The 24,550-nt window shown below is 55.7% G+C and overlaps 8 protein-coding genes across 8 annotated transcripts; 6 read left to right on the top strand and 2 right to left on the bottom strand.

The window, feature by feature from the left end:
* Window positions 1-9: 9 nt before the first annotated feature.
* BKA78DRAFT_49502 (Ca2+/calmodulin-dependent protein kinase) lies at window positions 10-2,056 on the bottom strand. Its single transcript, XM_066893272.1, has 6 exons — window positions 1,750-2,056; window positions 1,647-1,698; window positions 1,386-1,593; window positions 1,175-1,331; window positions 742-1,127; window positions 10-694 (listed from the first exon to the last, which is right to left on the bottom strand). Exons 1-6 carry the CDS (start codon window positions 1,754-1,756, stop codon window positions 278-280), a joined length of 1,227 nt encoding a protein of 408 aa, XP_066739049.1. The 5' UTR covers window positions 1,757-2,056; the 3' UTR covers window positions 10-277.
* A 748-nt stretch (window positions 2,057-2,804) lies between these two features.
* On the top strand, window positions 2,805-3,170 carry BKA78DRAFT_299854 (uncharacterized protein; the record flags this gene model as incomplete). The annotated part of the gene is made up of 2 exons (XM_066887120.1): window positions 2,805-2,964; window positions 3,016-3,170. 2 exons carry the CDS (start codon window positions 2,805-2,807, stop codon window positions 3,168-3,170), a joined length of 315 nt encoding a protein of 104 aa, XP_066739048.1.
* A 601-nt stretch (window positions 3,171-3,771) lies between these two features.
* Window positions 3,772-6,192, top strand: BKA78DRAFT_49593 (ethanolaminephosphotransferase 1). Its single transcript, XM_066893273.1, has 7 exons — window positions 3,772-4,139; window positions 4,202-4,311; window positions 4,386-4,511; window positions 4,575-4,618; window positions 4,672-4,749; window positions 4,810-4,991; window positions 5,061-6,192. Exons 1-7 carry the CDS (start codon window positions 4,079-4,081, stop codon window positions 5,813-5,815), a joined length of 1,356 nt encoding a protein of 451 aa, XP_066739047.1. The 5' UTR covers window positions 3,772-4,078; the 3' UTR covers window positions 5,816-6,192.
* Window positions 6,193-7,076: 884 nt separating this feature from the next.
* BKA78DRAFT_333852 (uncharacterized protein) lies at window positions 7,077-8,701 on the bottom strand (the record flags this gene model as incomplete). The annotated part of the gene is made up of 2 exons (XM_066890138.1): window positions 7,077-8,021; window positions 8,096-8,701. 2 exons carry the CDS (start codon window positions 8,699-8,701, stop codon window positions 7,077-7,079), a joined length of 1,551 nt encoding a protein of 516 aa, XP_066739046.1.
* A 370-nt stretch (window positions 8,702-9,071) lies between these two features.
* On the top strand, window positions 9,072-11,510 carry BKA78DRAFT_258841 (vacuolar sorting protein-like protein; the record flags this gene model as incomplete). Its single annotated transcript, XM_066885315.1, has 4 exons — window positions 9,072-9,149; window positions 9,218-9,413; window positions 9,738-9,949; window positions 9,999-11,510. 4 exons carry the CDS (start codon window positions 9,072-9,074, stop codon window positions 11,508-11,510), a joined length of 1,998 nt encoding a protein of 665 aa, XP_066739045.1.
* A 971-nt stretch (window positions 11,511-12,481) lies between these two features.
* BKA78DRAFT_347377 (uncharacterized protein) lies at window positions 12,482-15,507 on the top strand (the record flags this gene model as incomplete). Its single annotated transcript, XM_066890562.1, has 3 exons — window positions 12,482-12,656; window positions 12,806-13,576; window positions 13,631-15,507. The coding sequence occupies 3 exons, from the start codon at window positions 12,482-12,484 to the stop codon at window positions 15,505-15,507; spliced, it is 2,823 nt and encodes a 940-aa protein (XP_066739044.1).
* Window positions 15,508-16,665: 1,158 nt separating this feature from the next.
* BKA78DRAFT_326291 (uncharacterized protein) lies at window positions 16,666-17,018 on the top strand (the record flags this gene model as incomplete). The annotated part of the gene is made up of 1 exon (XM_066889426.1): window positions 16,666-17,018. The coding sequence occupies exon 1, from the start codon at window positions 16,848-16,850 to the stop codon at window positions 17,013-17,015; it is 168 nt and encodes a 55-aa protein (XP_066739043.1). The 5' UTR covers window positions 16,666-16,847.
* Window positions 17,019-20,438: 3,420 nt separating this feature from the next.
* Window positions 20,439-22,252, top strand: BKA78DRAFT_258721 (major facilitator superfamily domain-containing protein; the record flags this gene model as incomplete). The annotated part of the gene is made up of 3 exons (XM_066885304.1): window positions 20,439-20,678; window positions 20,733-21,090; window positions 21,138-22,252. The coding sequence occupies 3 exons, from the start codon at window positions 20,439-20,441 to the stop codon at window positions 22,250-22,252; spliced, it is 1,713 nt and encodes a 570-aa protein (XP_066739042.1).
* Window positions 22,253-24,550: the final 2,298 nt, after the last annotated feature.

The raw sequence follows: 24,550 nt of genomic DNA, 5'->3' as shown, positions 1-24,550 counted from the left end.
GAGCCAAGAGCTCGGGCTGGTGTTTAGGCCAGTCACGTGCTACGGAATTAGGGCTGCCGCCTTCCTTCCCAGTTCCTCTTCACTACCAACGCGTCCACATAGCCTTTTAAATGCTTCAAATCCGAGGCTCACGTGTTTTTTGATTTGATTCATCCTACAGGGTATCGTTGCTTCTCAAAAAGACTTGTGGGAGCCCGCCCGCCATCCGACATGAACCACGTCTCCCCTAGAACAACTTGAATACCGCTCATCCAACTTGCCCGGCCAACCGACGTCTTTATTTCTTGCCCATGGCCTCTTCCTCAAACTTCTCTTGGGCCTCCTTTTCCTTGATTTCGCGCACCTTGGCCAGAACGACCTCGCGGAAAATGGCCCCCTTGGCATAGTTGCTCAGAGACCTCTTGTGTGGAGCTTCCTTTGGAGTTTCTGACGCTTCCTTAAGTCCCTGTCCGCCAGCCGCGTGTCCTGCTAGAGCCTCACCTGCTGCCTCTTTTGCGTTGGCGGGGACGTCTGCCTCGCCGGGCACGTCTTCCGCTTCGTCTTCTTGCATCTTGAGCGCCTCGATGCGGTTTGCGAGCTTGACAAGCTCGATACCGCGACGCAGGCGAGCCTTGGCAACATAGGCGCGGATCTCGGGCAGCAAGTTGTGGTCGCTTGCGGTTTCGCCCTTGAGCCAGGTGTGGGCCAGTGCTTGCTGTTACAAAGTCAGAACCAGTCTTGTATTTGCTCGAATTTACTCACCTCACTGGTCCATCGCGTGTTGGGGTCCGGTTGCAAGAGGCAGTTGATAAAGTCCTTGGCGTCCTTGCTGACATCCTTCCAGTAACGTTCATGGAAGATGACACGGCCACTCTTGCACTCCTCGATCAAATCTGCCAAACTCTCGCTACGGAATGGCGAGTAACCGCAAAGGAGCGTGTAGGTGATGACTCCCAGAGACCACATGTCTACGGGCTTGCCGTGTCCCTTCTTCATCATGACCTCGGGCGCTGCGTATCCGAAAGATCCGGCCATGGTAGTCAGCTGCTCTCCTGGTGTGTCCAGCATCTTGGCGATGCCAAAGTCGGCAAGCACCAGGGACGAGTTTTCATCGCGGGTTAGGTACAGCAGGTTCTCGGGCTTGAGGTCTGTGTCTTGTGAGAAATAATCGCCTAAGATGTCTGGATCTGCGTACCTCTGTGCACGACGTTGTTCTCGTGGAGATAGTTGACGGCATCCAAGACTTGGCGGATGGTCTCCGCGGCGTCCTTTTCAGTAAAGCGTCCCTTTTCGCAGATGCGGTCGAACAGCTCGCCTCCGGTGGCCAGTTGGGTAACAATGTAGTATTTGTCCTAGGGGCACGCGGTGAGCGATGGTCGCGCAAAACGAAACATGACGTTTCATACCTTGGACTCAAACCAGTCATGGAAGCTAACAATGTGCGGGTGCTTCAGGCGCTGCAGCATTTCGAGCTCATCGTAGACCATTTGCTCATTGCCCCTGACGTTTTTCTTCAAGATGATCTTGACGGCAACGCGGCCGTCAGGGCAGTCGGCCTCGCGGACAATTCCATATGTACCGGCACCCAGAGTCTTGCCGAATCGATACCTGGACCTGTTGTAGCGTTCAGTATTCGTGGGGGCGGAGATGGGGCGCGGGTTGCGGACTTCTTGTCGTAGCTCTCGGGCTGGCCGTGGAGGCGGTTGAGCATGCCTGAAACTGGTGCAACGGTGAGCAGACGCGACGGAAAAGGAAGGGCGATTGACATACGACTCATTGTGAAATAGAAAGTTGCGCGTGGATTTGCGCGTCGAATTGAAGGTTGGGTAACGTGTTATCGTCAGGCTGAGGAGGGAGGCCTGTTGTAGGTGTGTAGAGCGAAGGGGTCTATGTGGAGGACGAAGTTGAAACAATTGCTGACAGCGGGAGAAACAGCGCCAGAACGCGGCCCTGGCAGAGACGAGAGTTGACGGGGAGGCCGACGAGAGGAAGGTGCGAGATCAAAATATCAGAAAGAGCTACGGCAACGCACTATGTAATGGGGAAAATGGACAACGAACGGAGGCGTAGCACATGCAGGTGGAAGCCCATTCGTATCTGCTTGGCAAAGGCGGGGCTGCGTTTCCGCCCTGCGCATCGCAGTCTCCGTGCGTCCAGGCTGAGTTGAGGCGCTGGACTACTTCTTGGTCAACCACCGCCTCAATCCTCATGTCGTGGTTATCTTGTGAGATGCGCCGTCGTGTGGCTGAATTTCATGCTCCTTTGCTGCCCCTGACCGTGGACCCTGACTCCTTCTTTGGGATGCGGCTGTCACGCCTGTCACGGCGGGACCCTTCTCGCTTCCTCATTCCTCTTTTCCGACGCCCATGTACAGGACTTCATTTTACTTTGATATTTCTCGCGTATCGTGGAGCCTTGAATTTCTGACTGACGGCTTGAATGCTCCCTTTGCGCCCATGTTTCAACATGGAAAGTCCCATGCCCTCAAAGTTGCCCCTCTGGGTGCCACGACTTTTGCTCCCCAGTCTTGGTCTCCCCACTGCACCCAGCTCTTCTGACGCTATAGCCATGTAATTACGACACGCGGTTTCTGCAAAAGGAAACATGCCTTGGGTCTGCAGTGCAACAGCGGCAGGACATGGCGACGGGTCAGAAATCAGGTTCCAGCTGCTTCGCGGCATACCAAGACAGACGTCATAGCCTCTTGCCAAAGATTTATTTACCACCATGCGTCCTGCTCTACCACTGACCATTGCTGACCTACATTCTATCTTCAACTGTTACTTTATTCCTGAACATACCTGATCTTGAACCCTCCTCCAAAAATGCCTACTACCACCACCGTCGTCTCCATCATCGCGGGCGTCGTCGCCGCTCTCTCAGCGTACATCTACTTCTTCGGAATCCCACCGGCCATTCGCCGTGAGCTTGAGGAGCGGGCTCTGAAGACCATGGGTGAAAACAAGGCTTCGTACTTGGTCAAGGGTCAGCCAACGACGTATTGTCAACTCGGCGACTTGTGCTGACACGGTCCAGATCAAATCAGCAAGATGCCGGCATCAGACCAAGAGGACGTCAAGAACATCAGGGACGGCGTTGGAAACCTCGCCGGCGGCAGCCTCAACAACCCTCTGGGAAAGATGGCCGGGGACGCTGGAGACGACATTACCAGCCCCTTCACCGGACGATAGAGGCGTCCATGATCTTATCTCTGCATGCCCAATCCACTCGACGCCACCGCAGGAACACCGTGGAGGAGAATAATTGTTGGTGCCGGACCAGAGACACGGCGCAAAGATTGCTGGAATTCTTGTGTACGAGCAGGGATGGCGTTGACCGGGTTTTTTCCAAGGACCATGAATTGACGACGGTAACGAGGCACATGGGTAATGAAGCCGTGTAACGAAGCTGGTGGTACGAGATGATAATGAGAAATGTCTTTTGACTTGGTCGTAAATATTCTCAAGTGAATTTGCCCTGTCTGTCGTGTTTCTCTGGGGCTCCGGTTGACAGCGGCAACAGACGTCATGGCTCCTTCAGAAATGCTCCCGCAGACCTTCCGAAAGAGGATTCGTGCATGGCCAGGGACTGGAGGGAGCGGCTGCGGACCGAACGGATGACTGCCCTATGAAATCATTCAGCCACAGATGCCGGGATGGCGACAAGGTCGGGTGCGAAAAAGGTGAGCGTGGGGCTCATACGAGTCAGATGTCTTGTAGTCGAGATGTTTTTTCGAAATTCATGAAAGCAATGACGACAGAAAATGTTGTTGTTTTGTTCCCCAGACGCCAGCCCTGAGATGGGCGCGCATCCAGAGCCAGAGCCAGGCTGTCGGGCGCGGAACGAGGGACTCTCACCTGCTGGACCCCTGCGACCCGACCACCGGCAGCCCTCCAGCCCTCCAGCCCTCCAGTACCTTGACCTCGGCCAGATCAATCTCCGAGAGGCCGCTCTCAACTTGGATCACCCAACGCGCATCACCACTGCTGCCACTGACTGTATGGCCGCGTGAGACCAAAAGGATCGCGTTTCCGCCCTCTTCTTTTTCCGCTTCACCTTCCCTTTGCCCGCAGTCGCCGTTAGTTAGGATCCGTTCAGCATGGGGAAGAGTAAGTCCGGCGACCTCGAGGCCCAGGTTCCTGACCAATATCAGAGCCGATGTAGCTATCCATTCCTTCCATGCCCCGAATCCCTTGCTGACGATTCATTCTCCGCCTTGCAGACACGGCCGCCCATGAGTGTGTGTCCGAGGAGGCCCTGGCCCATCTCAAGACGTACAAGTACTCGAGCGTCGACAAGAGCTACGTCTCGCGCTATATCCTCAAGCACTACGTATGCGCCTACCCGCCTCCCTCCAACCGTCCTCACGACCGAATGCGCTGTTGACGCCAACATATTGCATATAGTGGAATGCCTTTGTCGAGCTTTTGCCGTTATGGCTCGCCCCAAACATGGTCACGCTGCTCGGCTTCTTCTTCATCCTGGCAAACGTAGGGCTGCTCGAGCTCTACGTCCCTGACCTCGTGGGACCGGTACGATCCCCTGACCTGGGTCGACATGCGAACAATGTGGTCTGACTGGCGCTGTGGAAACAGGCACCCAAATGGGTTTACTACAGCTTTGCGTTTGGTCTTTGGATGTGGGACGACCTGCCCCGCCAGTCACATGCAAAAACTGATCCCGACCTCGCAGGTACTCCACCATGGACAATGTCGACGGCAAGCAAGCCCGGCGGACAGGCACTTCGAGTGGACTCGGCGAGCTTTTCGAGTACGTCTTTCCAGACAGGAATTGAAGTGTATTATTACAGCGTGGCTAACACAGCGGCAGCCATGGAATCGACTCGCTCAACTGCACTCTCGCCAGCTTGCTCGAGACTGCGGCAATGGGATACGGCGCAACCAAGACGGGCGCTTTCACTGCCCTGATTCCTTGCTTGCCCATGTTCTTCTCCACTTGGGAAACATATCACACCCATACCCTTTATCTTGGATACTTCAACGGCCCCACAGGTGAGCCTTGGACTGGGAGCACCTGGTCCTCCGTTGACAAAACTGACAAGTACTAATGTGATCGCGCAGAGGGTCTGATTATCGCATGCTCGATGATGATCATGTCCGCCCAGTATGGCCCTGAGATCTGGTCTTCCTCGCTTATCCGCTATTTTCCCTCGCTGGAAAACTACATTTCTCCCCTGACGACTTTTCGCGAGTTTTGGATCCCCATCCTGCTCAGCTCCTTTTTCATCGCCCATCTCCCGGCTTGCGTGGTGAATGTTGTCAAGGCTCGACGCGCCAACGGTCTACCGGTCGCCCCCGTATTCTACGAATGGACCCCGATCGTGATCTTTACCGCCGCCACGTGCGCCTGGCTCGGAAGCCCCTATTCCTTTATCCTCGAAGACTGGGACTCGAAACAAAAGACCGGTGGCCATCTTGTCCTGTGGTGCCTGATTATGAGTCTTGTGTTTGGACGCATGACGACAAAGATTATCCTCGCACATCTCACGCGCCAACCGTTTCCGTACTGGACCGTCATGCTCGTGCCCATGATCGTGGGCGCCGTCCTTGTCAACCTCCCATACCTCGGCATTGGCTTCAAGATGACTGAACACTTTGAGCTGTGGTACCTGCGGTTATACTTTGTCTTTGCCGCAGTTGTCTACGCGAAGTGGGCTGTTTTGGTCATCAACAGCATCTGCGCGTATCTCGGCATCAACTGCCTTACAATCCCCGCTAAGCGCGATGTTTACAAGGAGAACGAGAAGGTCTCCAGCGAGCCCGACCGCCGTGTGACGCGATCAATGGCCAACGGCAACGGGCCAAAGAGCGATTGAGACGATCCGTTTCCCATCGCCGCAATGCGCAGGCGCGAGTCTGGATCGCCGGGAAGATCTCGTCCAAGAACCAAACACGTTTACCAGGACGGCCGATTCTCACGATCCAAGCACGGGATGCCGTTGCAGATGATTTTCAGTCGAGAGAGTCCAGAGCTTCAACACCCAACCAAAACACCAATTGTAATTAGTAACCTAACGACGTCACGGCGGCTACACAAAGCGAAAAACTATTACTGCTAGGATAAAGCAAAAAAATTTCCCACAACCATTAATTCTTTCAAATCAATTCCGGAAAAAAGGAACACGCAAAACTGGGAGAGAAACAAAAACTACGCACCACTAATCATCATTCCCTGGAACGCCCGAACGCGGAAGGAATTTTTCTTTTGGCAAGTGAACGGAGAGAGAGAAAGGGCGAGAGAAGGACAGAGCAGAGACGACGAGAACGTGAGAGTGGCAAGGAGAAAGTGAAGCCGGCACGGCACCCAGGCGATTGACGACGCTCTCGTCCTTCGGTTGAGAGCCAAGTCAGCCGTCTCTTGCGTTGTTGCGTTTTGCTGTTTGTTGCGCCCAACTCCACCACTACCGACGCGATCTCAACATCGCGCAAGCCCCCTTTCGGTTTTTTACCCCCTTGCAATCTTCTTCGATACGGCACGACTACGGGCGGTCAGTTGGCACAGCAAGCTTTGGTTATAGACGGTGGCTGGCGGCAATGGTTGATGATGGTGTTGGATCTCGGTTTTTTTTTCACCCCTCCCTTTTGGATGCTCTGCGTCGTGCGGTGCGGTGCGGTTGAGCGGAGCCCGATGGGTATGGGATGGGTATGGCTGTGAGGACTGGACTGGACCGGACCGTATAAGAAAATCGAACCCGAATCCGAGCCCTCTCCCTTTTTTTCCCGCTCGTCGTCGTTTGGCTTATAGATGCGATGGAATCAAAATCGTGTTCTGAAATCGATACACCTGTTGTGGTGATGCCCAGGGCTGGAGGAACTGGCAGCCCTCCTCTTTTCATTGTGGTTTTGATGGTCGTTGATTCATTTGCCATACGGTACTACCTTCATGCATGCTTTTGTCCCTGCCGTTTACCTACGTCCATTCATCCAGACGGCGTGTTGGCGGGTCACCGCGTTTTGACGCCTTTCGCTCAAGCGCAGCAGATGATTCCTTTTCTCGCACCCCATCTACAACAACTGCAAATATCCCTCGCCGCTTCTCGTCGCACGCTTCGCCAAAAAAGAATCTTTGCTTCTTCTCTAAACGCTCAACTTGGCCACCTGTGCGGCCGCCTCCTCAGCGCCATTGTACGCGTCCAGGCGCCTGCGCACCTCGGCGACCAGGTCGGCCTTCTGGATCTCGACGCCCTCCTTTTCGGGGTGGCCCTCGGGCAGGCCCATCTGCTTGATCTTGACCTTGCCGGCGCGCAGCTCGTCCTCGCCGAGGATGACGACGAAGGGGACCCCGTTGGTCTCGGCCTGCTTGAACTGCGCCGGCAGCTTGGGCTTGGCTTTCCACGTGAACTCGGCCTTGATGCCCGCGTCCCACAGCGTTTTGGCGACGTCCATGCGCTCCGGGAGTAGACCGGTGAAGCCCTTGCCGCCGAATGCCATGACGAAGACGTCGGTTTCGGTGAGGCGCACTTCTTTTGCGGCGGCGTCTTCGGCTAGTCGCTTTTTGGTGAGCGAGAAGATGCGCTCGACGCCGAAGGAGACGCCCACGCACGGCACTTGCCCCTTGCCGCTGAACATGCCCACCAGCTCGTCGTAGCGGCCGCCCGCGGCGATGGAGCCCACGCCCACCTCGTCGGAGCGGTCGTCGTCTTCGCCGTTGGCGTCCTTTTTCTTCTTCTTCTTGTCCTTCTTGTCTGTTGCTGCTGCTGCCGCGTCGGCGGTCGGTGGTGCCGAGCCCTCGGTCACGACCTCGTAGATGACGCCCGTGTAGTAGTCGAGGCCGCGCGCCAGCGACATGTCGAACGAGATCTTGTCCATGACGTTGAAGACGGAGAGGTAGGAGAAGAGGAGGCGCATGTCCTCGAGGCCCTTTTGCGCCGACGCGTTTGCGGTGAGGGTTTCGTTGGCCAGCAGCTTCTCGAGCAGCTCCTCGCCGCCCTTGAGGCGCACCAGCTCGCCAATCTTGTCGGCGACGGCCGGGTCGAGGCCCTTGTCTTCTGTCATTTCGCGGCGCACTTCTTCCCACGGCGACTGTCAAGCTTCAGTGTCAGCGAGAATTTCCGAGGGTCCTGCTGATTGTGCCAAATTGGGGTTTGGTTTCCTACCTTGTCCAGCTTGTCCACCGCGCTGCTGATTGTCCGAATCTTGTCCTGTGGCACGCCGCACACCTCAAAGATGCCGTCCAAGATTTTCCGGTGGTTCAGCTTGATTGTGTACCTGCCCTTCCAGCCCAGCTCCTCAAAGACCTCGGTCACGATGCGCAGAATCTCGGCGTCGGGCAGCATGGGATCCCACTGGCCGGCAATGTCAAAGTCGCACTGGTAGAACTCGCGCATACGGCCCTTGGTCATGGCGGGCGCGTCGCGGCGGTAGACCTTTGCGATGTGGTAGCGCTTGATCTGGGAGACGGTGGGGTTCATGGCGAGCCAGCGCGCAAAGGGGACGGTGAGGTCGTAGCGCAGCGCGCAGAGCTCGCCGCCCTGGTCCGCCAGGTCGTAGATGAGCTTGCTGTCCTCGCCATACTTGCCCGACAGGATCTCCTTGAGCTCGAACACGGGCGTGTCGATTGTCACGGCTCCGTGCCGCTTGAAGACCTTGGTGATGCTGTTGAAGATCTTCTCGCGGATCACCATGTCCTTGCCCTCCCAGTCCTTGGTGCCCTTGGGCACCTTGAGAGCAATGTTGCTCTTGCTCTCCTTGTCCTTGGCCATGGTGTTTTCGGTGCGGTGGTTCCGCTGCTTCGAGGGCAGGTCTTCAGCAAAAGTCGGGCGTGCGGGGCGGTTGAGTACGACGGCGGTCCGTGTCGCAATGGGTATGTACCTAGCACGTCTGGCGAGCGCGCGAGGCAGGACGTTCATACACGGTGTTTGGGAGGAGGACCGGGGGTGGGATCGTTGGAGACACGGCGCTGGAGAAATCTTGAATGATTTCCAGACGAGAGTCATCGAAAGCGGGACAGGCATTTGGGTTCAATTACCCGACGTAAACCCGGGGTCAGAGCTTCCAACGACGTCGGATGCTCTCCACGACTCACTGATCAACAAACACCAGGCATGTTGCTGTAGCGCGCCAAAGTCCATCATGGCGCCCCAGGCCGTTCTAAATGCCTCGGACATATCAGACGCTGCCCGGCGGAGCCTATTGCTGCTGCTAGAAGGCGTACGTAAGGATCCCGAGCTGCCATCCAATAATCGCCGCCCAGGCTCCAAGCTGATTGATGCTGCCAGATCCGGGGTAAGAAGAACATCGTGTTCGAAAAGGCCCTGTCCGGACCTTTAAATTTACTCCTCAAATTCTCGACTCTTCAAGAGTATGGCGTCGACAAACCCTTCTTCCTCGAAAACGGAAACGTCGACTCTTCTCAGAAGAATGTCGTCTTCATTGCTCGCGGAGAGAAGGCAAAGACGGCCGTTGCCATTGCCGGTATGTTGTGATGCATCGATCCAGTGTGTTTTTCTTCCGCATTTCCTTTTGTTCGTCTCTCTCGTTCTCGTCATTGGGAAGTAAAGAGGCTACGCATGAGAACACCGTCTCTGCCTAGCCAGTCGCTTCCCCAAAACAAATGTACATGTCAATCCATTGCTCTGTTTCAGATGGGGCCAAATTAGCCAAGCAGAACTTTCCCGTGTCTGTTTGGTCAGTCGCGTCCCGAGAGCGACATTCTTCAGCCAGCATGAGCCCACAAACTCTCCGCTTGTTGCATTCAGACGGGGAGTACGATATCCATGCTAACATGAGCACCTACAGAACAGATAAAGAAGCTACGACACAACGGGCTCGTGGATCACGAGTTTTCGGTATTTTGGACGCCCAGGAGAACTCTCATCTCTGACCAACTGTTGGAAGAGGCTGGCGTGCTTGGAGAGGTCAACATTGCCGAGTGGCCCCTCAACTTTGTCCCTCTCTCGGACGACTTGTTGTCTTTGGAGCTTGACGATGCCGTCAGGGACCTTTACGTGGTATGCATCTCCGCACGGCTGCCCGTCGCATCCTGCTAATCCATTGTAGTTCAAAGACCCCACTCCGACGTTCTTGAGCGCAAGGGCACTCATGCAGATCCAAAAACAACATGGCCTCTTTCCTCGTATTCTTGGAAAAGGAGATAATGCTCGCCGACTGGCGGATTTGCTGCTGCACATGCGCACCGAAGTGACTGCAGGCGCTGGAACAAGCACCGAGTCTCCCTTTGGACTGGGACCCAGTAATTCTTTTGAAAGCCTCATCATCATTGACCGGGAGGTTGATTTTCCGTCTGCCCTCCTGACCCAGTTGACATACGAAGGTCTCTTGGATGAGGAGTTCAATATACACTCCAATCAAATCGAGGTGGACTCCTCTGTCGTCGGAGTTGCGCCCGCTGGTTCTTCCCAAGGCGCGTCTTCCTCGGCAGCTCCTTTGAAACGGAAGATTCCTCTTGATCCTTCGGATACCCTGTACAGCACCCTGAGAGATACCAATTTTGCAACTGTCGGGCCACTCCTGAACAAGGTGGCTCGACGTCTGCAATCATCGTACGAAAACCGAAACATTGCGCAAAAGACGACATCTGAGCTGCGAGACTTTGTGGCGAAGCTTCCTGGCTTTCAAGCCGAGCAAGCCTCTCTGAAGCTGCACACCTCGCTTGCCGAAGACATTATCAAGCACACTCGCTCAGACATATTCTCCCGGGTCTTGGAGGTGCAGCAGAATCTCGCTGCCGGCGCCGACCCAAGCACGCAGCATGACAACATCGAAGAACTCATGGCACGCGGCGTGAAGATCGAGACGATGTTACGTTTGCTGTGTCTTGAGAGTACCCTCAGTCAAGGCTTGCGGCCACGGGACCTCGAAAACTTCAAGCGCGCAGTTCTCCATGCCTACGGCCACCAACATTTGCTTACCCTGACATCCCTCGAAAAAGCAGGACTGCTCATCCCACGTACGACGGGAGGGTTGAGCGTCAGCGCTGCTCTTTCTGGAGCCAAGACCAATCAAATCACCAATTATACGGCTGTGCGCCGGTCACTGACCTTGATTGTTGACGAGGTCAACGAGGCAGAACCAGACGACATTGCCTATGTCTTTTCAGGCTACGCACCTCTTAGCGTACGCTTGGTGCAGTGCGTGCTGCAAAAGGACTATGTGAGCATGTTGTCCTCATCGTCGTCACGCAATGCAAGCGCCGCCCAGCCCACCGCGCTGCCTGCCGTGTCTTCCCACGCCCAGGGCTGGCGTCCATTTGACAACATTCTGAGCCAAATCCGGGGTACCACTGTGGACGAGGTGCAAGCGGGCGAGGAGAAGGCGGCCAGGGCAAGGCAGGTCTTGAACGGGAGCAGTGCGGGCGAGGGCAAGACGGTCATGGTGTTCTTCTTAGGAGGCATCACGAGGGCGGAGATGGCAGCGCTGCGGTTCGTAGCGAAGGCGTTGCAGGAAGAGGGGAGGCCCAAGAGATTGGTTGTTGCGACGACGGGCGTCATCAGTGGTGATGCGGTGGTGGGTGCGGCGATTGAGAGGGGAAGTTTCGGCGGTGGGCACTAATGGGACTTGATGTAAAATCTTAACACTTTTCCAATGACCTCATGGAGTGCCCGAGCAGTCACCTCCTCCTGCGCCTGGCCACGGCAGCCAGCTCGAAGTGATCGAAGTGAAGGTGGGCCTGTGCACCTTCCCTTCCCATCCAGTCACCTGGTGATTGCTCGGCGCGCCAGCGACTACTTAAGCCTTCGACTGCCCTCTCGCAACCATCCCTCTTCAACTTTTTCCCTCCACCTCCTCCTCGCCGACCTCCTCGACTGGTCCTCGAGGAGCCCTCCTCACGCGCCGACCAACCTGCGTCGGCATTCCCTCTTCGTCTCTCGTTGCTCCCCTCAACTTCCCACTCCCCAACCGTCAACTTTTCTGGTCAAGCTCTTTGCTCCCCTCGACCACAACACCCCTTCTTCCGTCGGAGTTGCGGTGTGTCTTCGGACGCAAAGCACTCCGGTGGGGACGAGCTGGGCATCTCGTTAAAGTGGTGAGCTCTACCTGAAGACACTCCGTTTTACCTGCACGCGGTTTGGAGGTTGTTCCGAGGGAGATGCGCCTAAGTCGAAACCGCTTACTCACGGGCTGCACAACCGAAGCGCGTTTTCCGACGATCATCGTGCTTGGGCTTTTTGGCACCTCGGGCCTACGGGCTTGGGGATCCTGTCGAATTGCTCGGTTTACCTGAGTGCTGGGTGGATTCTCCTCAGGCGGGAGGGGGGTAGTCGGGACCTCTACAACCTTAGGCACTGCGATGGCGTGCATCCACGAGTGCTTGGGTAATGCCGGTGATGGGGACAGTCGAGACAGCGTGCCACTTCTTCATTGCAGTGGTCTTTACTGGCGGGGTCAGCCTTTTGGTGTTGAGCTTTTCTTTTGAAAGCTTCGATGCCTGCAGTCTGAGGCACTTGAGTGTCGATACATTGACGCGAAGTTTCACACGAGCCTGCTTGATTGAATGGCAGCGCCCGGTGATTGATCGCTACATGCCCACTGTGACTTTTCCTACTTGCTTTTTGTCTTTGCCCTGGTGTTTTGCCTTGATCTTTTCTCTGTCTTTTTGCTGGAGCCGCATCTTCCTCCTGCGCCTCGTCTTGTTTTGGGGGTCGCACTTGCCAAAGAGACCGACACACAAGCTCTTTCAAGATTGGCAAGCAAGTCGTAAGTGTCATCTCCCTCGACATAACATTCATTCTCACCGGCGCTTCCAATCCACAGAACTTTAGCTATCGTTGCATCACTACCTACGTTGCGATCGCTACGCACTGGTTGTGGCAATGCCTGGCCACGTACGGTCTTTCACTTTACAGAAGTAGTCTCCTCGCTGACCGCAAGTCGCTTACAGCAGGCCCAGAACCCTCAGCCCCAGCAACAAGGAGGACCTCCGGTAGAAATCCTCACCGAAGAAGAAGCGCTTTACCTGGGGCGCCAGGGCGATGTTCACAAACGGCAACGGCCGGCTGATAAAGCTGCTCAGGAGAACGCACCAGCGGCACAAGGTGGAACGCAAGCCCAGCAGCTTGACCAATACGCCCAGTTTTACGCACCAGCGCCATCACCGGCACAAGATGGAGGGCCAGTCCAGCAGCACGTTCAATACTCTGCACCTTACGCACCGATGTATGATGGACAGCAGAACCAACAACAGTACCCGTTGCCGCCACAACAATACCATCCGCAGCAGTACACGCCTATCCAAACGCATCTTCAGCCTCCGCTAGTCGGTGGACAGCCGGCCCAGCAGTTCGATCAATATGCTCAGTTTTACGCACCACCGCCACCGGCAAGCTTCCAGCAGCCAATCCAAAATAATGGAGGAGATCTTTATCCGATTCCCCAGGAGTTGATGCAAAGGCGGTGGCATCAGCACCAACAGCCTCCACAACATCCTCAGGCGCCACAACACTTTCAAGCCCAGCAGTATCCTCAAGCTCAGAACAATTCTCCGTTTCAGCAACAGCCTCAGAGCGAGCAATCACAAATGCAGCCGCAGCCGCAACCTCAGCAAGAGCAGCCACAACCAGAGCAGAACGATTCGGGGTCGGCATGGCGCGATGATAAGATCTCCAGGAAGCGACAGAGTGAGTTTCCCCTTCCCTAGCCACTGGAAAGATGCTGAAATATAACTTCACCAGGATCCAGCAGCTCAGGCAATGAAATAGCTCCATCCGGCCACGACATGAAGGAAGAAGATGGACAAATCTTCGAAGACTTCGACAATCAAAACATGGGTGGACTGCGGAATTTTGACCAGCTCACTTTTGCATCAGGCAATGAAGCGAGCGATGACCACTCTTTCAGGAGTGTGACAGAGACAGACGACCAAGTGTTGTCATACCAAGCAGGACCTCAATGGAATCAAAGTTTCGCCTCGCACGCCCCTCAAGTCAATGCAGATCAAGAAATCGACCAAGATCCGGCTTTTGCTCAAGGTCAAGATACCCTCCGTGATGGCAAACATCAGCCTGCTGGAGTTGAAAGCAACCGCAAGTTGCACGCCAACTCCGAGATCCAAAAACACCTGACTGAGAAGTTTCTTGAGGGGTTGCAGTCCGCGGTGATAAGACAGGTCAAGCAGATGGAAGATAAACATAAGTCGCAGCTCAAAGAGTTCAAATTAGAAAACGACGAGCTTAAGCAAGCAATCGCAGGACTTACTGAGGAGTTCGAGATTATGAAGAAAGACCAAGGACTTGTTCAAGACAGGCTCACCAAGTTCTCGGACGAGGAGGGCAAAAGCGAACACAGATACGACATAGTGACTCTCGATCTCGAAAAAGTCAAGGAGAGGTGGGAAAACCAGAGGGTAAAACACAACATACTCAATGGGAGGCACTTCGAGCTCCAGCATCAGCATGATGCGCTCAAGCAGAGTCATGAAGCACTCAAAGTGGAGCGCGACACATCCAAAGACAAACTCAAACTGCTCGACCAGAAGCACGCCGTGCTCCAGGGGCAGCTTGATACCCTCAAGCAAGATCTCGAAAATTCCAAGGCGGAGCACAACACACTCAAGGGAAACCACAACATGCTCAGGCAGATGCACACCGGGCTCTCGAGGCAGCACAATGAACTCAGACACGATCATGAGGTACTCAAGGCAGATAACAACGTGACCTTCCGAAACCTTGAATGGCTCAAAACCAGCCATGAGAAGCTCTGGGCCGTGCAGGGACGTCTCGAAGCCGAGTTCCGTGAGTTTCGCGATCGGCCTCGCCCTCACCCTGCGCAGCCCGCCGCCGCCCCTACTGTTCACAATGGCGGAGCTGTCGCCAAAGTCCCTTTGCCTACTGTCCCTCAGCTCACCGGCGCCCCTGCGGTCTCTAATGCTCCTAACGGCGGAGCTGTCACCAATGGCCCTTTGCCTCCTGCGCAGTCTACCGGCACCCCTGTTGTTGCTAATGCTCCCAACGGCGGAGCTGTCGCCAACGACCCTCTGCCTCCTGTCCCTGCCTGCTGCACCATTTCGGATCTTCCTGACGCCTCTGGTGTCCCTGGCGGCGGAGCCTCTGCAAATGAGCTTGATTTTTCGTTTCTCAACGATCTCATTGACGGCAGCACTTTCAACAACAACTCAGCTTTTCCTACTCAGCCTGGTGCCTCTGGAGCTCCTGCTGCGCCGGCTGCCTCTGGAGGCCCTGCTACCTCTGGAGCCCCTACGGCCCCTGCTGCGCCTGCTCCCTCGGGTGCTCCTGCAGCCCCTGACGGCGGCGTTCTCCCTGGTGTCCCTGGCGACGGAGCGTCTGCGAATGAGCTTGATTTTTCGTTTCTTAACGATCTCATTGACGGCAGCACTTTCACCAATAACCCAACTGTTCCCACTGGTCCTCTCGGCAATGATCCAGCTTTTCCTGCTCAGCCTGGTGCCTCTGGGGCCCCTGGAGCCCCTGCTACCTCTAGTGCTCCTGCTGCTTCTGGTGCTCCTCCTGCCCCTGACGGCGGTGCTCTCCCTAACGACCTCCTTTATCCTGGTCTCGATTTCGGCGGACTTGATTTGGACTGGTTGGTCTGAACAGACACGACGTCTTGAGCGGAGGATCCTTCGCTGGGAGAGTTGGAAGCCGTTGGGTGCAGCTGGGGTCTGCAGTGAGGAAGGGCTGGGTCGGTGCATGCTGTGGTGGCTTGTGGATGTGCCTTGCCGGTTTTGCTGGAAGAGTTGGTGCAGCGTGGAGAGTGAAGAATTGCAGGGCGTCCTTTTGCTGTGGGGTGGGTTGGAGGCTGAGTTTGGATCTTTCTGTTGCGCCTTCTTTTGGGTTGATGTTGTAGAGAGAGGCAGCACAGGGTGAAGGACGTTGAGGGTTGGATGATGCTCTTTCTTCATTCTTCATTCGTACTTCGCACATTCGTGGTCTTTCTCTTCAACAAGCCAAGCTTGATTGCCCTCTTCTCTACTCCGCTTCGAACGTGGACACTGCCTACACAAATCGTATCACGGCTTATGCCACAGCTTCATACACTGCTCATTCCAGAACACCACCACCACCACCACCACACACAACCCTTACAGCCACTCTCTCGCTCTACCTTCTTCTCCTTCCAGTACCTCTACTCTCCCCTTGCCCAACCCCGCCGCACTCCTCTGAGCGCCGCCAGCACTGCTACCGCCGACGTCGACCCCTCCGCCCGCCCCATCGACCCCAACGACGCGGATCCTGCGCTTCAGCTCCTCGCGCGCCTTGCCCCTCTTGCGCTCGCGCTGCATCTCGACCGCCTTGCGCATGAGCGACAGGCCCGGCGCGACGAGCGAGCGCCGCGACCCGTCGTCCACGGCCGAGGCCGAGGCTGCTGCTGCTATTGGCGTCGCGGGCAGCGATGCGGAAGTCACCGTTGTGGCTGCAGACGAGGACGACGAGTTGGTGTGCAGCATAGGCGGCAGCGGCGCCAAGCGTGGTGCAAAGGGAGGCAGAGCCGACGACGACAAGGAGCTCGGCGGCAGGATGCGCGGCTGCGAGCGAGAATGGGGAGGAGGAGGAGGAGGAGGGGGTGGAGGCGGCGGCGGACCCGGACTGTGGAGCTTTGGACGCAGCGGCAACGCGGCCGTCGCGCTCTTCGATTTGGCCTTCAAGCGCGGCTTGGACGTCAAAGCCGCCGGGAGCAGCGACGTGGTGGTTGTCGAAGCCTTGGACATCGCAGCGGGCGGCTCCGCACGCGTCATGGGACGCGGGTACCCGGCCGACGGACCCGGGCTGCGCAACGCGGCGCCCAGATTCGCCGGTGCTGTGAGAGGCGGCGAAGGGGTTGGGCTGGGTTCGGACGTTGTGAGGGCGATGCCGGGCGCGAAGAGCTGTGTGTGCGTGAGGCCGTGCTGGAGCGGCGAGGGCGCGTGAGGAGCATTGCTATTTGCCGTCGCGGATGCTGCTGCGAGGCGCGGGCTTTTGGCCAAGGTGGAGGAGCCGCCGGTGGTGGGAGCTGGCGAGAGGGTTGGTGTGGGAGAGGCCGCGGATGACGAGGACGAGTGCGAAAAGTGCGATTTCAGGGGCAGCGGGGCCGGCGGTCGTACTATCGGTCGCTGTGGGGTGAGTCCTGACCTTTGGAGGGCATTTGGCCCCTGTGGTCCGAGGCGTCGCTGGGCAAGAGTCGTGCCTTTGATTGCTGCAAAGGCAGATGACGGAGTTGCTGACCTCGGCGTGCCGGGAACAGACGAGGTTGGTGGCAAGCGCCGGCGACTCTCGGCAGAGGGTCGAGGCGAAGACTCAGTAGACAACGTAGTGGGCAAGGTCAGGGGAAGCGGAGGCGTATAGGGCGTGGATTTGTCCTTGTCCTTTTTGCTCTTCTTGCCCTTTTTGGATTTTGCGTTTTCAGCAGGTTGGATGATGGAGCGTGGCCGAGAGCTGTACATGCCCGAATATCTCTTGGTAGGATAGACGCGGCTGCGAGGGCGCTGCCTGTTGTACCTGGCTGGGTTTGACGGGGCCTTGACCGGTGCCGTCTCATTGGCGCTAAATGTTGTGGTTTCGGGCGGAGCAGAGATGGGAATGTCACCACTCGTGGCACTAGTTTCGCTTGGCTTCCGGTTGTGCTGAGAAGGCAGTATCATTTGAAGTGTTCCAGTGGCCAGAGCTGGGAGCTTTTCTCGCACGCTTGCTCTCCGCCTAGGTGGAGATGAGGGCCGCGGTGGCTCTTCATGTTCCTCATCTACTTGTCCAAATTCGGCCAAAGCCTTGGCAAGGCTGATCGTTTCAATGTCGCGTGGACTATCCACCGGGCTCTTTTGCAGTCTTAGAGGCTGCGGAGCCATGTTGGCGTCCTCGTGAACGTCAGTCTTGATTTCGAATGGACTGGGCTCTTCATCATCCTCGAATACATCCGGAGTGGGAATGGCAAGGTCACGGTACTGCTCTGCCAACGCCTTGTGGTAGTCGTGAGAAATGCGGTCCTGCGTCACCCGTTTGGTGGTCTCTTCAAAATCCTCCCAATCATCATCAGCGCCGGGAGCTGCGGAGCGTGGAACCAATTTCTTTGGCGAGGTGATGCGGATCGAAAACTGGTGAGCCAGCCCCCTGTCCCCAGGCGAGCCTTCACGTGTAGTCTTGCGACCCCGTGGTGTTGAATCCGGAGTTTGCAGGCCATGATTCGAAACCGATTGGCCACGTCGGTCAAGAGTTCCATACGCGGAGGTCGGTGTAACTGGTTGACTGTCTTTTGCTTTTCCAGAAGGCGACGGGGAAGGGGGAGTTGGAAACTTTTCTAGAAGGGATGTTTCTTTGACCTTTTCAGACACGCTCGAGGGCACTGGCGGAAGAGGCGCCCGTGGTGGTGATTCTGAAGCTGGTCTGGGAGAGAATGTCACAATAGTTTCATACTCAAACGGATGGCCATTCGATGGGGCCGGGCTGGGGAGCGGTGAGGTGTCTGGCAATAGAGGATCAAATGCTCTTGGTTCGAGGAAGAGCTGTCCAGGTCCTTTGCTTCGATCCATATCGGAATGGTCTCGTGAGGGTGGCACATAAGTTTCCGGTTGGAGCACAAAATCTCCAGGAGATTGGACCTCCAGGTCTGGCTTTGGTTGAGCGTCGTCATCGTAGTCCCATGTCGAAGGCCTCGTCCACGAGGATTCCCCCGAGACGCTGCTGTGTGGATTTGGGGTCGAAGCCGAAGCAGGGGATAATGTTTCTGGCGCCGGAGAATTAGGTTGGGCTGGCTGGAGTGGCGAAGGTTTCTGAGGCGGTGAATTTGGCGGCGGAACCGTCTTTACGAAATCTCTAAAAGAAGGAACCGGCTTCTCCGAGCCGTCGAACGACGACTGTGTGTTTGACCTGTAAATCGGCCGCGCAACTGGGTGATTGTAAGGCATCTTTTGCTATTCTTCGCTCGGAAGAGAAGCAAATTGCAGTGTCTTTGGAATACATGAGGACGACTGTTGCCAACACATTTGACCGTCTTCATACACAACAAAGGACCCTGAAGGTCCACGTGCGGAATGTCACAAGCATTCCGAATCAAGCGCTTGGCAAGAGCAGGACAAAGAGGGCAGACGTAAGATGACGCGATGGGACTCGACTGGGGCTTACGGATATATTTATGACGCAGGATCCGTCGTTTGTTTGCGACCAAGTTTGGTATGCCATGCTGTGAAAGCAGAGGTGGTGCAACTGGAACGTCGAGGCCAAGGGTGGTGTTTGTGGCTGCTTTGGTCCACCCAACACTTTGATATTATTCATGCGGCACAAAGAAGAAGATGCGGTTTGCATTGCGGTCGGCATGCCGAGCAAGAAAAGATTTGTAAATCAGCTTAGCGTCGCAACGTGCTATTCAATCCTGAGGGAATCTCGGTCGAAGGCTGGCCGAGCGTGCCGTGCCTCGTCAGCTATTTCCGAGCGGCCAGCCGAACGAGCATACGTGTAGCAAAGAGAATTCATCATCGTGGTGAGCAAAGATGGAGTAAAGACGGGATCGTGGGACCAGAATAGGTTGTTGCTCAGGACAAACTGTCGTCGAGGTCGGGAGGCGGGTGAAGCGAGGTCATTGGGCCAGGAAGCGAGGCGCAAGTTAGTCATCATGGCGCTAAGCTGTCAAGGGAATCGGAGGCTGCAAAGTGCAACGCCACCCTCTGTCGTCGCTCCCTCTCCATCAACCTTAGCAGATGTCGTTTTGTTCACCGTTCGACGCCAGCTGGCAGCTCATGCAGTCGTCCTCCATCTAACGGTCCCGCCCTGGGCCTGTGTGGGTGCGGATATCCGCTTCCTTTGAAGATCTGCTACGGCTTGGACCAGCATGAGTCCCCCTGAGTGCAGATGCAGACCCTGAAGAGAACGGTACAAAAAATCGTTTCAATCTCCTGGCCCAGTGACCACGCCATGCAGTGCAGTCGCAATCTGGTGCAGTGGGCCCGCTACCGGGGGCGAATAGGATTCGAATGGCAGCCATGTTCTGTTCCGTTTAAATCTAGTCTCAGATCCGCCGGGCGCTTGAGGGGTCCCGGAGCAAAAAAGTCCAACACCAATACTCGGATTTCGACAATTCTAGAGCGACGCGCAGCTCATTCGTTGCCCACCTCGCCGTTGCTCTTGTCATATCTGGGCCGTTTGCCTTGTCCATTTGGCGTCAGATGTCAACACAATTGCCGGTCATCGCCCAGCAGCAACTCGTACTAGTCTCACTGCATGGTCAAAGTATAAACTCAACCGCTAAGACCAGTCTGTTCTATTCTGTCCCCGATGGTCTAGCCTGCAGTTGATTCCTCTGTCCCCTTGTTTAGGTTCAACTGGCGGTATCAGGGCAAACTTAGCACTCTCTTTTGTACTTAACTGAGAAGTCCTCGACATTGTGCAGCGTCACAAGTCAATCAACATGTCGCCTCCACCCAATCCACCGTACCCGTCGTACCCGTCGTACGTGATGGACGACCAGCCACCCTTCTTGTCACCGTCCACTCATGATTCCTTGTATTCATCAATACCGGAATCGGCCTTGACGACGGCTCCCACTTCGAGGGCCCTCTCGATGAAGTCGGGGCACTTTTCGGGGCACTATTTCAGCACCTTCAACTCTACCGAAGTTCTTGCCTTGCCAACACGAAGATTATCATACTTTGAACATGATGACGAGAACGATTCTTCGAGAACAAATTTTCGTCTTTCAGATTTCAAGCCTGGTTGGCGTTTCTACGTTGCATTTGGTTCACTTAGCGTGGTGTCTTTGATGGCGGCTTTAGACGCAACGAGCATTTCAGTTGCACTTCCCGTATGTTGTTCCACATCAACGTACACCAAACATGTGACTGACTGACCTGCACAGGTAATGGCAAAAAAACTCAACGGATCTGCCATCGAGGCATTTTGGTCCGGCACATCATTCCTCCTTACATGCACGGTATTCCAACCGGTTCTGGGGTCATTCAGCACCGTGTTTGGACGCAAACCCATCTTGATTCTGTCTCTGGCATTCTTCGGCATCGGTGCCATAGTTGCTGCTCTGGCCAATGATTTTGGAGTCATCCTGGTCGGCCGCAGTATCCAAGGTATCGGTGGCGGTGGAATCTTGGTTTTGGAAGAAGTCATTGTTACAGACATGGTTCCTCTGCGGGACAGAGGCAAGTGGATGAGCGTCGTCAGCGCAGTTTGGGCACTTGGTACCGTCGTGGGTCCTGTCTTGGGTAGGTCAACTCCAAATCCGTCTCGGACTCTGCTGACATGGAACCAGGTGGCGGATTTTCTGAGAATGTCTCCTGGAGATGGATTTTCTGGATCAACCTTCCTTTCATCGGCATCGGAGCGCCTTTGGTCCTGATGTTCCTCAACCTCCACCATCGATCCAGCGACTTCGTTGAGAAACTGAAGCAGATTGACTGGATCGGAATCGTCGTCTTTGTCGCTTCAGCAACCGGCTTCCTCATCCCTGTCACCTGGGGCGGCGTTCAGTACGAGTGGTACTCCTGGCGCACTCTCGTCCCCCTCTGTGTTTGTGGTGTTGCCCTTGTCGGTTTCGTCATCTACGAGGATCGCTTTGCCACAAATCCCATCATCAGGACGCATCTGTTCAAGAACCGCACGTGCGCTTCTGCCTTTGCGCAAACCGTTCTCCATGGACTTGTCCTTTGGTGTGCACTCTACTATGGCCCATTCTACTACGAGGCCGTCAAGGGGTATTCACCTGTCATTGCCGGCGTGGCCCTGTTCCCGCAAACATTTACCGTCGCTCCCGCTGCTATATTTGTTGGCGTTGCCATCGCCTGGACTGGTCGCTACCGCTGGGCTCTCTGGTCAGGCTGGTTCCTGACGACCTTTGGATACGGCCTCCTCATCTACATGGATGTCAACACCTCCATCACTCAGTTTGTCTTCCTCAACATCGTCCCGGGTCTCGGAACCGGAATCCTTTTCCCTAGCATGGCCATGGCAGTTCAGGCCGCTGCATCCAACGCCGACCAAGCAGCTGCTGTCACGGTGTTCACCTTCATGCGAGCACTGGGGCAAACCATTGGCGTCGCCATTGGCGGTGTCGTCTTCCAAAACGAGATGCGCACCAAGCTGCAATCATTCGGCGAGCCGTTGGCCTCGCAAGCCGCGCAGCTCTCCAAGGACGCCAGCGCGCTGGTAGAAGTCATCAAGTCGATGCCCGACAACGCCGACAAGTACAACCTGCGCCTAGCCTACGTCTTTGCGCTGCGTCGCGTCTGGATCGTCATGTGCGCCGTCGGGGCGCTCGCCTTTGTCATCAGCTTCTGGGTCGAGGGATTGCCGCTGGACCGCGCCCTCGAGACGGATCAGGGATTCATCCACGACCGGCGCTCAGAGATTGACGACGAGAAGGATTAATGTCACTACTACTTTTACCCAGCATACTTTGTGCTAGCGCGGAAGACTGCAGATGTTTTGTGTTTTGAAAGGATAGGACGAGAGATACCGCAGGAGCAAGCGATTGACTGAACGAACGAACGAGCGTGGCGCGCCTTTCTGTATTCGGGATTTTGGAGCGGCGGCATCATTTTCACATCTTCAGGAGTTTTTTTTCTGGGACGCTCGCTCGGAAACATTTGCAGATTCCCAACAACAATCTTGGTTGTTTCTTGTAATCATGTTGGTTTCTACGCACAGGAAATTTACAAACACCAATTCCCACACCATCATCTTGGCCGCATGTTTCTCCTACAACCTTACATCGACGATCCCCCCATCACCATTTGGGTTGCATGTTTCCCCCACAACCCAACTTCGCATACATTATGCACATACGCGCGTTTCAATCGCCTCCGAAGATCAGCTTTCTCCCCCTGCACTCATCTCGCTAGCCTGCATATGACGCAGGAGAAGGAGCCGCGCGGGCTCGCGGCTCGACGGAAGAGGCGAAAAGGGAGGCGCCGCGTCCTCTGCCGCCCAGCGGGACGGCTCCCAGAGCAGCAGTAGCAGCCGTAGCAGAAGCAGGAAGTCCATTCGATAAGACCCGTTCCGTTTCTGACGCGCGCCAGTCATGCCGAATCGAAACGCCTGCGGGCGTTTCCCGCGCAAAGGACTACCTCGCGATGGATGATTTGCCGCTGGTCTAGGCCGGCCAGTGTGAGTTTACTTTGTGCAAGCGCCGTGCTTCTTGCTTCTAGATGCTCACGCCCTTGACTTGGAAGGGGACAAGGCTGCTCTGTTCTTGCTGCCGGGTCGGCGGTGCGTTGTCTTGCGCAATCAACGTGGGTAAGACGGGTCCTTTCCTCTCTCTTTCTCTCCTCTGCCTTGTGGCCAAAGTCAGCCAACCGCACGGCAGGCGCGCGGGTGGACGCCTTCCTGGAGGTCCTGCGCGTCCTACGCGTCCAGTCAGCCAGCGAATGACCAGCCTTGACCGAAGTTGGAAAGCTGCCTTTTTTCTCTGCTTTCGAACGACGGCGTGTGGTAATTCAGGGAGAGGAATTCGTGAAACACATGGGTAACTCGAACACGCTCCCACTTCTCTCAGTCAATCCAATGGTTTGCACATAAAGATGGTATCACAGCGTACCATGGTACCTTGATGAGCCGCCCAATCTTAATTTCTGTCTCACCAAACACGACTTTTCATTCCGCTCCCAAACACCATCAAAAGATACTGATTGATAATAAATTGGCCCTTGGTCTGCAAAACCATGCCGTCCCAATCCGCCCAGCTGAACGTGGGTCCCGTCGAGTTTTGGATGGCATCGGAGCCCATCACTGACTGCAGTGCCTGCCTGCCTGCCTGCCCACGGCCACCTACCGCCCACCGCCCACCTGCCTCCTGCCTCACCCACCCGCACGCATCCCAAAAAATTCAGTCACTCACCACTTGCTCGGCAAAAAAGCACGAAACAACAAAAGAGCAAAAAGTGACAGCTGTGGGATTCGAACATATGCCCGAACCTTAACCCGAAGGTAGTAAATATCAACCAACCTCTAAGCCAGTTGGGACGTCTACTACTCAGCTGCCGTGGAAGTGCTGTGGAGGTTGCTCTGTTCTGCTCAAGTGCAATGGCCCAATGTCTGGAAGGTGTCTTTCGTTCGTGCTCCCATCCGCTCGTCCATCGGGGTCCTACATGCCCTCCACAGGTACACGCCACTTGCCTGAAAGCTCAGCCCATTGCAAATAGAAGATGTGAAAGTTTGACCCGAGTGATTCATGTCCACCCCCCCAACATGAGGGGACGAACAGAACTCCAACACCAAGTGTTGATGCTTGGCACGAAGCTGGTGTCCAAATCACCCAAGTCAAGACGTGTTTGTAGCAGGTGGTATTGAAGCACCTTGCCACAAAAAAAAAAAAAAAATGAAAGATTGACGATGTGAAAGAATGGCTGCCGAGGGGACAGCTTTCGAGCAGCCCCCCGGCACCGCCTTGGAGTTGGATGCTTCTTTTGCAATCTCCTGTGCTCTTGAAACCACCCATCTGCTCAAGTAATTCAAGTCAGAACGGGGGCGGGCAAGCCTGCTCTGCTCGTTTGTGTCTGGTTTACCCCGACTCTCGAGCAACTGCCATGTTGATCTTCTGCTGGCGCGTGCATGGGGTGAGTCCCAACTGCCGCCTTGTGCTTCGGCAGGACAGCTCCAAGATTTTGTTGGAATCAGGTTCGGCTATCAGTAGGCAGCAGCAGATGGCGGGGCGAGATTCCAATTAGG

This window comes from Phyllosticta capitalensis, assembly GCF_038381095.1.
Source record: "Phyllosticta capitalensis strain CBS 128856 chromosome Unknown BKA78scaffold_12, whole genome shotgun sequence".
NCBI lineage: Eukaryota > Fungi > Ascomycota > Dothideomycetes > Botryosphaeriales > Phyllostictaceae > Phyllosticta > Phyllosticta capitalensis.
Note: the sequence above shows the minus strand (reverse complement) of the source record. Positions and strands in the feature narration are given on the sequence as shown.

Excerpts from the sequence above, each read along its gene's own strand:
- BKA78DRAFT_49502 (XM_066893272.1), bottom strand. Across the intron at positions 1,332-1,385 it reads ATGACTGGTTTGAGTCCAAG|GACAAATACTACATTGTTAC; the intron begins GTATGAAACGTC and ends GCGTGCCCCTAG. Across the intron at positions 695-741 it reads ACACGCGATGGACCAGTGAG|CAAGCACTGGCCCACACCTG; the intron begins GTGAGTAAATTC and ends ACTTTGTAACAG.
- BKA78DRAFT_49593 (XM_066893273.1), top strand. The coding sequence starts at position 4,079 with ATGGGGAAGAGTAAGTCCGGCGACCTCGAGGCCCAGGTTCCTGACCAA. Across the intron at positions 4,512-4,574 it reads TCCCTGACCTCGTGGGACCG|GCACCCAAATGGGTTTACTA; the intron begins GTACGATCCCCT and ends CTGTGGAAACAG. Across the intron at positions 4,992-5,060 it reads ATACTTCAACGGCCCCACAG|AGGGTCTGATTATCGCATGC; the intron begins GTGAGCCTTGGA and ends GTGATCGCGCAG.